The sequence below is a fragment of the Entelurus aequoreus genome, linkage group LG09, assembly GCF_033978785.1.
Source record: "Entelurus aequoreus isolate RoL-2023_Sb linkage group LG09, RoL_Eaeq_v1.1, whole genome shotgun sequence".
Lineage (NCBI taxonomy): Eukaryota > Metazoa > Chordata > Actinopteri > Syngnathiformes > Syngnathidae > Entelurus > Entelurus aequoreus.
In genome coordinates, this window is record NC_084739.1 from 80,836,276 (window position 1) to 80,847,580 (window position 11,305).

At 38.0% G+C, this 11,305-nt stretch overlaps 2 protein-coding genes across 3 annotated transcripts in view; one reads left to right on the forward strand and one right to left on the reverse strand.

The window, feature by feature from the left end:
• The window catches only part of LOC133657797 (uncharacterized), a 29,096-nt gene extending 25,605 nt beyond the window's left edge, over positions 1-3,491 (reverse strand). The window contains exon 1 of the mRNA XM_062059538.1: positions 3,260-3,491. The gene's annotated coding sequence lies outside the window, so the exon portion shown is untranslated. The remainder of the gene's footprint in view (positions 1-3,259) is intronic.
• Positions 2,838-11,305, forward strand: part of thumpd2 (THUMP domain containing 2) — a 12,893-nt gene continuing 4,425 nt past the window's right edge. The window contains exons 1-9 of one of the 2 annotated variants that reach the window (XM_062059537.1): positions 2,838-3,071; positions 3,151-3,289; positions 3,381-3,725; positions 8,754-8,869; positions 8,975-9,052; positions 9,124-9,176; positions 9,246-9,333; positions 10,973-11,044; positions 11,121-11,235. In XM_062059537.1, the coding sequence (XP_061915521.1) occupies positions 2,961-3,071; positions 3,151-3,289; positions 3,381-3,725; positions 8,754-8,869; positions 8,975-9,052; positions 9,124-9,176; positions 9,246-9,333; positions 10,973-11,044; positions 11,121-11,235 (1,117 nt within the window). In that variant the 5' untranslated portion in view covers positions 2,838-2,960. The remainder of the gene's footprint in view (positions 3,072-3,150; positions 3,290-3,380; positions 3,726-8,753; positions 8,870-8,974; positions 9,053-9,123; positions 9,177-9,245; positions 9,334-10,972; positions 11,045-11,120; positions 11,236-11,305) is intronic. The other variant, XM_062059536.1, reaches the window with a different exon arrangement.

Here is an 11,305-nt window from a genome sequence, read left to right on the forward strand (position 1 = left end):
TGTTCTGAGCTTGACGAGTGTGGAGACGACTTGAGGCCGTTTAAAAACAAAGCGAGCCTCTCTAGTTACGACTACTGTTTGTACATTGATCTTACATCCATGATGTCGTTCACAACAACACAAGCAGAAGAGATGTGTTGTGGGTGTGGGATTGTTCTTGTAGTGTAGTCGCTGTTTGGATTGGCCATCTCGACATTTAGTTTAGGACATGTTTGAATAAGCGGCACCAGACACAGTATTTTCACCAACAAATGTTGCTTCTCCACACAATGACAACATTTCACTCACATTTAAGTCAATTTTCCTGATATTCTGCATTTAACAGAGGATTCCGTTTTATTGGCCAACTGGCAGATTTTTTTTTAATAGTTTAGTGATTATTGATTAAACATACTCGTGCAGTATCATATACAAAGTAGCAACCAGGGAGAAGTAATATCCCAAACTTCTAGTAGACGTGGTCTTGTTATCACTCCAACACTCACTCATCTGTTTCACTGTTGTACGTTCAGGCATTTGAATGTTGTCATCGTTTTTAATGATTGTGTCTTTTTTTTCTGTCTTGTGAATTGCATGTTTTAGTTTGAAAAGTAACTCTCCTCTTGTTTCAGGTCACTTGCCCTTCCTTTTGTGTCATCAGTCTGAAGTCATCCCTGACCCCTGATTGTTTCCACCTGTTCCCCATTACCCTCATGTGTCTTATAAGCCCACGCCTCCCTTTGTTCTGTGCCAGATTGTCTCGTTTGTTCGTGCCTCTCTAGCTACCTGTCCAAGCCTTGCCTCGTCTCTTGTTTGAATATCTTGATCCTGAATTCCCTTGTTGATATTTTGAGTTTTCTTTTTCTCCACCTCAGCAGAGTGATTTTGGTTATTTAGTTTTGCAGCCGAAGTGGTGAGTTTTCAGTTTTTTCTTACAGTTCTTCCTTTTCCTAAATTTTTTGAGTGACACCTTTTGTTAACCTTTTTTTAGATAAGATACAGTGTAGAAGTTTTATAGCCATTGATTCTCCCTCCTTTTGGAGCGTTTTTTGTTTATGATAAATTTTATATATTATATCCTGCACCAAGTATAGTTTGTTATTGTTTTTGTGTTTCCTCCTTTCGGAGTGATTTTCGGTTGTTTCTTTTTGTGGAACCTTTTTTTGCCGACTAGTCAGGTTATAGCCTATGTTGATTTGCCCTGACTCTGAAGGTGAAAAGAAACTTTCAAAATAAAAGCCTGCCGGATTTTTCCCTACTCTGCATCTGAGTCCCATTTTTGACCAAGCCTGACAGATTGTGAGAAGCCAAAATCGAAATTGTTCGATTAATTTGATCAATTGTCCAGTCAGTATCCAGTAACAAACGTGTCTGGATCATTCTACTTTCAGCATCAATGAGCTTAATTTAATTAATTATTGTGCCCACCAGGTGTCTCCAAAAACAACTTAAATAAACAAAATAATGCTTTTGTTCAAAAGCATACATCTGTTATAAAGTTAGGGTTTATCATACCTATCAATGTAGATCAAACCTTTTCTAACATTTAAAATTATAAAGGTATGTGGTCTTGTTTTCACTCCAACACTCACTCATCGGTTTCACTGTTGTAAGTTTAGGCATTTGCATGTTGTCGTTGTTTTTTTATGATTGTGAGAAGTTGAAATTGTTCGATTAATTTGATCAACTGCCCAGCCCTAATATCCAGTAACAAATGTGTCTGGATCATTCAACTTTCAACATCAATTAACTTAATTTAATGTATTATTGTGCCCACCAGGTGTCTCCAAAAACAACTTAAATATACAAAATAATACTTTAGTTAAAAAACTTACATCTGTTATAAAGTCAAGGTTTATCGTACCTACCGATGTAGATCAAACCTCCTTTTTAACATTTGAAATTATAAAAGTATGTTTGATTAGTGCTGATATCATATCGGTATTGGCAAATACTTAAGGCCAAAAATCCCGCCCTCCAAAACCTACTCAGTGGCCTAGTGGTTAGAGTGTCCACCCTGAGATCGGTAGGTTGTGAGTTCAAACCCCGGCCGAGTCATACCAAAGACTATAAAATTGGGACCCATTACATCCCTGCTTGGTACTCAGCGTCAAGGGTTGGAATTGGGGGTTAAATCACCAAAAATGATTCTCGGGCGTGGCACCGCTGCTGCCCACTGCTCCCCTCACCTCCCAGGGGGTGAACAAGGGGATGGGTCAAATGCAGAGGACAAATTTCACCACACCTAGTGTGTGTGTGACAATCATTGGTACTTTAACTTTTTAACTTTAACTTAAAAGACCTAACCAACTTTAACTCGGTGAACCTTACATTGTTATTCCTTTTTAATGTTTAATATGTGCATAAATTAATAAATGTCATTTTAAGACATGGACATATTTTTCGCCCTGATTTAAAAAAACTAAAACATGCACAGCAGAGGGGTCTGATCTCATGTTTTACTTCAGAAAAAAGATTTGACCCCCTTTGACATTTGTAACTGCCCCATTGGTCACTTAGTCGTGACACGGGGGCCATGTTCAGCCAGGCTTAAAAAGCAAATGTCATTTGTAAAGGCCACGGTTCATAAGTATGACTGTCATTGCATTAGCCTGGTGGGCGGAATGGTTTGGGATTAAATTATGTTACGTTTCTGTGTTTATAAGCTTTCACACTCTGTAAAACTATCACAAAGTGAATTAATCTCTCCCAATGAAGGCTTATTGGGATGTTTATTAAATTGTTAAAGCACCACATTACCATATTTAACAATAAAGGGCAAGAATGTGGGATGATGATTGAAGGTCTTGTATAAGTCTTTGTTGTTGTCGACGAGAGCCCCCTGTTGGTCGTTTAATACACTGCAGCTGCTTGTCGGCCTATTTCCGCTTCCGGTGTAAACAAACATGGCGGTTCAACTCAGCAAAAATGCGTTTTTTACTCGCGTTTTCTGTTTAAGATAGGATTTAACGGTGAACACGATGGTTGACACGAACACAGAACCGAGTTTAATTCGATACTTCTGCACGGCCGGTAACGGAATGGAGCCGTTTTTAGTCGACGAGGTGACGCGGAAGTTAACGGGCCAAGACGTGAGTAGTGGATCATTTTAGAGTAGACACTGTCCAGCTAACTTGTCTTTTCACATACTGGTTGTTTGTGTTTTTGTAGGTTAAAATGTACCAAGGTAAAGTGCTGTTCACTTCCTGCGCGAATATAACCACAATTCGGGATATCAAGTCTGCGGAGAGACTCTTCTTGCTGTTGAAGCATGACTCACCTGTGAAGTTGCCCGCTTACACCAGTCCAGGTAGCAGCTTAAACACGCAAATTAACTTTAAAAAATGATAAATCTAAATAGAACTGTTGAGCAACTGTTTCTTTGTCGTGTGTTGACACAGCAAGAGCGGCCTCTGTGCTGCAGTCTACGCTGATAAACGACGTGAAACTGTGGACTGATGCTGCAATGACGTGGAGGCGCCTGCAGGGGGAGCTCGCGGTTAACACAGAAGATCTGAGGGAGGCTGAAGAGAAGTATGATGAGGAGTTGAGAAGAAGTGTACACAGGGAGGAAGAGGAGAAGGAGGAGGCTGGCAGTGCACTCAATGGAAAACAGACCCCGGGAACAAGGAGGTCGATGTGCCAGACGATGAAGAAAAAGAGGAAGATGAACTGTGAAGATGAGCCGCGTGCTGAGGAGGATGAAAAAAGCGGGGAAGTGGACGACTTGACTGCGGGGAAACATGGTAAGCTTACACAACCAACTTTACAGTTAGTGGTTTTCATATTCTATAATATACATTTGCAGCCCGCAGCTCTTTTAAAAAAAAAAATACTATTACTAAAAAAAACCATAAAAAATTGGAATAAACGAGCAAGCAGGTGTAGTGTGACGAGAAAATGTTGCAATATTGACACAAATGGGGCGGTATGGCGTAGTGGGTAGAGCGTCCGTGCCAGAAACCTGAGGGTTGCAGGTTCACTCCCCGCCTCTTGACATCCAAATCGCTGCCGTTGTGTCCTTGGGCAGGACACTTCACCCTTGCCCCCGGTGCCACTCACACTGGTGAATGAATGATGAATGAATGATAGGTGGTGGTCGGAGGGGCTGTAGGCGCAAACTGGCAGCCTCGCTTCCGTCAGTCTACTCCAGGGCAGCTGTGGCTACAAATGTAGCTTACCACAACCAGGTGTGAATGAATGATGGATTCCCACTTCTCTGTGAACGCTTTGAGTATCTAATAATAGAAAAGCGCTATATAAAATCGAATCCATTATTATTATTACAAATAACACAGATGCCATTACAACTGACATTGCTGCAAAAATAATACAAACTTAAAATCGGCTATTGGATCGAGAGTTTAATCTAGATATTTAAGAGTTGAAAGTAAAGATTATATATAGTATATTATATATACACTACCGTTCAAAAGTTTGGGGTCACATTGAAATGTCCTTATTTTTGAAGGAAAAGCACTGTACTTTTCAATGAAGATAACTTTAAACTAGTCTTAACTTTAAAAAAATACACTCTATACATTGCTAATGTGGTAAATGACTATTCTAGCTGCAAATGTCTGGTTTTTGGTGCAATATCTACATAGGTGTATGGAGGCCCATTTCCAGCAACTATCACTCCAGTGTTCTAATGGTACAATGTGTTTGCTCATTGGCTCAGAAGGCTAATTGATGATTAGAAAACCCTTGTGCAATCATGTTCACACATCTGAAAACAGTTTAGCTCGTTACAGAAGCTACAAAACTGACCTTCCTTTGAACAGATTGAGTTTCTGGAGCATCACATTTGTGGGGTCAATTAAACGCTCAAAATGGCCAGAAAAAGAGAACTTTCATCTGAAACTCGACAGTCTATTCTTGTTCTTAGAAATGAAGGCTATTCCACAAAATTGTTTGGGTGACCCCAAACTTTTGAACGGTAGTGTATATATATATATATATATATATATATCCATCCATCCATTTTCTACCGCTTATCCCTTTTCGGGGTCGCGGGGGGTGCTGGAGCCTATCTCATCTACAATCGGGCGGAAGGCGGGGTACGCTCTGGACAAGTCGCCACCTCATCACTGTGTATATATATATATATATATATATATATATATATATATATATATATATATATATATATATATATATATATATATATATATAATATTCTTAACATCATTAACATAATTTGTAACTTTTATGAGTGGGGGGCCTTTTGCATCCCTGAGATTTTTAGTCAGATTTTTTTAAACCGTTCAAAAAATAATAATGAATCAAAATAAATGTTGTTATGAACTATTGAAATATTTAAGGCTCCAATTACCACGCATTAAATATATGTATTTTTTAGATGTTTTAGGGAAAATGTTGCATATTTCGTGTTTTGGTCATAAAATTTGGGTTTTCTTTGGGAAAAAAAGAACATAAAACATTAAAAAAAATAATGGCAATGGAGAGATCTGAAGTTATGATAAATGGGTTATACTTGTATAGCGCTTTTCTACCTTCAAGGTACTCAAAGCGCTTTGACACTATTTCCACATTCACCCATTCACACACACATTCACACACTGATGGCGGGAGCTGCCATGCAAGGCGCTAACCAGCACTCATCAGGAGCAAGGGTGAAGTGTCTTGCCCAAGGACACAACGGACGTGACAAGGATGGTAGAAGGTGGGGATTGAACCCCAGTAACCAGCAACCCTCCGATTGCTGGCACGGCCACTCTACCAACTTCGCCACGCCGTTGATCTATAGATATTTAAGTGTTCAAAGTTAAAAAAATAATAATAATAATTACCGGTACTTATTTTTAAGGGGAAGTCTGGGCTTTTGCCTAGACTAAGCTGCTGCCCCCGCGGCCAGACTTTGGATAAACGAAAGAAGATGGATAGATAGACTTATTTTTAAGACTGTAATGACTGAAACCCTTTTGGGTCTTTGGGTCCTTTAACAGTCACCAAAATTGAGGGGAGCCCTAATTAAAAAAATGAAAAATATCTAAATGGCCCCCGATTGCTTTCATTTTTCAGTTTAGACACCCCAATATAAGATATATAATAATAAAAAATAATCTATATAATTATTCCATTCATTTTCTTTAGCGCTTGTTCTCATTAGGATGAGCTGGAGGCAATCCCAGCTGACTTTGGGGTGAGAGGCGGGGTTACACCTTAGACTGGTCACAGTTAGACAAACATTTACACCTTTCGACAATTTAGAGCACAGGTGTCAGACTCTGATCTGACCCACCGTATGTGTGTGCATCAATAAAGTACTTCTTCTTTATTGATAGATTTTTTTTTTCCTTCAAATTTTTCTTTAAAGAAATAAAAGAATTGCAATCAAATTCATATTTTCTATTTTTTTATAAGTATCTGATCATGCAACAAGTTATTCCAAACATATAATAAATACCCAAATTAGGTACTAACTTTTTCACTTGCGATACTATAGCGATATTGGAGCTTCGTGTATTGGCCGATACTGACATTATCCGATACAATATCAGCAGAAATCATACATACTTTTACTATTTGTTCTACCTCAAAGCTGCAAGGTGGACAATACATGATAAAACATTTAATAATGACAATTGTTGCATTTATTATTAATAATTACAATATTATATATTATTATATTACTAATATGTTTTCATCTTTTTGAATGATTATTGTAATATTTTATTTTCTAAAATGTTTTTTAGAAATCATTTTATTTAATGATTTTTAAAATAATTGTATTTAGTAACATATTTTAAAATATTAAAAAATATAAATAAAAAAATGATCTAGAAAAAATCAATAAATGCACATATTATATTATTCTAGCACACTATAACATGTTATTACAACAACTACACACAAAAATGTATGCTATTTAATTAATATTGCAGCTGCCCGACTTTTAACAAACACAAGAAAAAGAGAGCACATTACTCCTGTTTTAGCCTCCCTCCACTGGCTGCCTGTGTCTTTTAGAGTCCACTCTGTACCGAGGATGTCGTTGTGGCTTGTACAGCCCTTTGAGACACTTGTCATTTAAGGCTATATAAATAAACATTGATTGATTGATTGATTGATCTTACTTGTTTTTAAATCCTTGCATGGTCTTGCCCCACCTTACCTCTCTGAGCTGCTCCACCTCTATGCCCCCACCCGGTCCCTCAGGTCAGCTGATCAGCTGATCCTGGGGGTACCCAAATCCAAGCGTAAGCTCAGGGGGGACAGAGCCTTCTCTGTTGCGGGCCCCAAACTCTGGAATGATCTTCCACTCCATGTGAGACAGGCCCCTTCTTTGGCTATTTTTAAGACCCTTCTTAAAACCCATTTTTATTCACTGGCTTTTAACCCAGCATGAGACTCTAAACTGTTTTTAACTTTTAACTTTTTTAACTGTTTTTAACTTTTAACTGCTTTTTATCTAACAAAATTGTTCTTAGGGTAATTTTGTATTTGCTTTTTTAATGTGTATTTTACTTCTGTTTTAATTTGTATTTTTTAGTCTGTCCTTTGCCTTTATTTCTTTGTGGTGTACAGCCCTTTGTTTTTCAACTGTGGTTGTTTTTAAAGGGCTTTTATAAATAAAGTTGGTATGGTATGGTATGGTAATATTATTATTCAGTCCCTCCAGGATTTCACAAGCTTTTTTTTTATTTGTGATTGTACTTTTACTATTTTGTAGTGTGGAATGTTAGAAAAAGCTTAAACAAGTGAAATTAATCAAACAGAGAACAATGGTAAGTATGGAAAAAAACCACTTACCTATTTATTATTAACCACCTGGAATGGACGTATGCTGTCTTTAAGTTGAAGCGGAGTGGTAATTGTAACAATAAACTATTAAAATAAGCTCATGACCCAGTAAGTTGAATGATGCTGGCACATTTGTTACTGGACACTTTCTAATATGCCTTGGAGACTTTGTATGTGTAAGTAGTATGCAACTATGAGTATTTGATACTTGTTAATATTGACAAATGTTCTGTTTATTGTTCAATTAAAGAGACTTTATTATTAGCGTGTGTGCCATTGTGTGCTAAGCTGTTGTGTAGCTGCTAGTTCCTAGAAGCCTCTCGTCTACCGTGTTTATTTTTTATAAATTACTTGACTAAAATAGAAGAAAAGGGCAACCATGTGTGTTTATTGGAGGACATTTAGATGCTAACTGGCTGCCAGGAATCACTGCTTGTATGGGACATTTTACATGCAAGCCAATATAATCTGATACTTGTTTTTGTTTTGCTGATTTTAGATTGATATCTAATATCAAATCATGACACCTTAAACTTAAGTACCTGCTTGTCACCTTGACTTATGATTTCAAAATAATTAAAAAATAAATATATATATATATATATATACATATATATATATATGAGGCGATTATACATTTACATTCATATGTGGTACTGTATATTCACTGTTACAAGTCGTCCTCCAGCCCTGCGATGAGGTGGCGACTTGTCCAGGGTGTACCCCGCCTTCCGCCCGATTGTAGCTGAGATAGGCTCCAGCGCCCCCCGCGACCCCGAAGGGAATAAACGGTAGAAAATGGATGGATGGATGGATGGAAGTCGTCCTCCAAAGGCCGCCAAAACTGCGGTGCAATGAAAATGTGTTTGACACCCCTGCTTTAGAGTCTCCAATTGGGCTAATAATAATGTTTTGGGGATATAGAAAAAAGAGAAAGGAAACCCCACACAAGCACATGCAAGAAGAACATTCAAACTCCCCTCTGTCATTGTTGCTTTTTATTTCAGGAAAAGGTAAGGCAGCAAAAGAAACTCGCCTGTCAGAGGGACCTTCATCTGTCCCGCTCTCCTTTCGGATCAACTGCAAGTGCTCTGGACCCCTGTCACGCATCCTCAGCATGCAGGTACACTAATACAAATGTTATTCCTATCAAGTTAAAGCAGATTTGGATGCATTAAATAGTTGCATAAACAAGCACATGCATCGAATAATTACAATTGTTTCAAAGGAGATAAGCAAAGCGTTGGGAGTTTGTCTGAGTCGCCAGTTAGGCTGGAAGGTTGACTTGAGGAACCCTCAGCTGGAGGTACAGTAATTGTTATTTTTATTGCTCCTCTATTTCTTTCTATATTAGCGCTGCTGATTGATTTCTTGCAGATTAGCGTGTACCTGACTGACGACCTCTGTCTGCTTGGGATTCCACTAACCAGGTATCACCCTGAACGCACGCCTTGAATGCATCGGGTCTTACTGTGTTTTGTTTGGACTTGTTTCCTCAGGCTCCCTCTGGCTAACCGGAGCTACATCAAAACCACAGGACTGAGGTCCACGGTCGCCTGGGCTATAGCTGAACTGGCGCAGATACAAGTACGGTATTATCACTTATTCAGACTTTACTTTGTCATGTTGAATAATTTGTTTATTTTATAAAATTACTGTATAATTAATTACAATATTATATATTGTTTTAGTAAATATTTATTTGTATTTGTATTGTAATATTTAAAAATATTTTATTGTTATCAATTTATTTAGAATATTTTAAATATAAATAAAAAAATTATATTTACCTATAAAAATACAAATAATTACCCATATTTTATTATCATTCTAGCACTGTATGGCTATTATTACATTAATTACACAAAAAACTTTATGCCATTTAATTATTATTATTTAGTCCGTCTAGAATTTTGCAGGCTTTTTTGTGATTGTTATGCCCTCAAATACCTGAAGTCCCGACAGCTTCCTTTTTTTTTGGATCAATTTGTGATTTTGTGAATTTGTTACCAATGTTTTAAGTGGGCAGCACGGTGGTACAGGGGTTAGTGCATGTGCCTCACAATACGAAGGTCCTGAGTAATCCTGAGTTCAATCCCGGGCTCGGGATCTTTCTGTGTGGAGTTTGCATGTTCTTCCCGTGACTGTGTGGGTTCCCCTACCGCCAAAAACATGCACCTGGGGATAGGTTGATCGGCAACATTAAACTTGGCCCTAGTGTGTGAATGTGAGTGTGAATGTTGTCTGTCTATCTGTGTTGGCCCTATAATGAGGTGGCGACTTGTCCAGGGTGTACCCCGCCTACGCCCGAATGCAGCTGAGATAGGCTCCAGCACCCCCCGCGACCCCGAAAGGGACAAGCGGTAGAAAATGGATGGATGGATACTTTAAGTGTTCCTTGTAACCTTAACCTCAAAAAGCACATTATTATTTTCCCAAAAATACTGTATTGATGTTTTATACCGCATATACTTAAAAGTAGACATTTAATGGCTTTAAAAGCGCATATTCAGAGCTCATTGGCAAATTACTGTACTGTTTTGATTCATTATAACTAATGCTAGTAATAAATAATTGTAATTACTGAAAGAAGCACCACCAAATGCTTTCGTATTGTGCGCTGTTTGCTCTGCTCTGTGTTCAGTGTTCATCTTAAACATTCTTACCTCCTGCTCGTTAGGAGCATTTATGAACTGTTGAAAGTGACCTGCAGTGGTGAATGAGAGACGATGAGCAATTATCATCACACTTCAACATCTCTAACATGAACATTTGCCAGGTCAGCATTGCAAATACAAAAATATGTTCTTAATTGCTTTCCCTTGGATTAATAAAGATTAAATAAATAAACACATGTAAACTAGCAAGTACATTTTTTATACTATTTTACCCACAAGGCTTAGCGTGGTAGACAGGAACAGGAAGTAGGTCCGAGCTACGCGGGAGGGGGACACGTGTCTTTTTAGCAATGAAGAGTTGATATATTGTCACACTTTGTTGTTTCTGTTTCGTCTACACAAGAAGCAAAGCTAGTTACCGTGCGCTTTTGTCAGAGACAAATTTGATTGGTGAAAATAATAATGGAAGTTTAAGGCATTGGACAAAGTTGCCAGGCCACGCATAACTGTTTGAATTTGCGTGAATTCCTGGAAGGACTGCTTATCAATGTTATTAAAATTATAATACATTCATTAAAATGTACATGTATTTGTGTCCTGTTTCCCAGCCAGGTAACCTTGTGCTGGACCCAATGTGTGGAGTAGGGACCATCTTAATAGAGGCAGCCCAGGAACACAAGGTCAGCACCCAAATCTACATTTGCTGTGTACAATTACGGGGAATATTCATTAGAATAACATGTATTGGATTTTCAGCTTGCCTATTTCCTGGGTTTGGATATTGATGATGGACAGCTGAATAAGGCCAATGACAATGTCTCGTTTGCAAAGCTGGGAGACCAAATGCATCTGTTAAAGGCTTCATGTACTGGTAGGAAATCTGCGCCAAAAGTAGTCTAAAATATGTCATTTCAATATATATATACATATATATTGTGTGT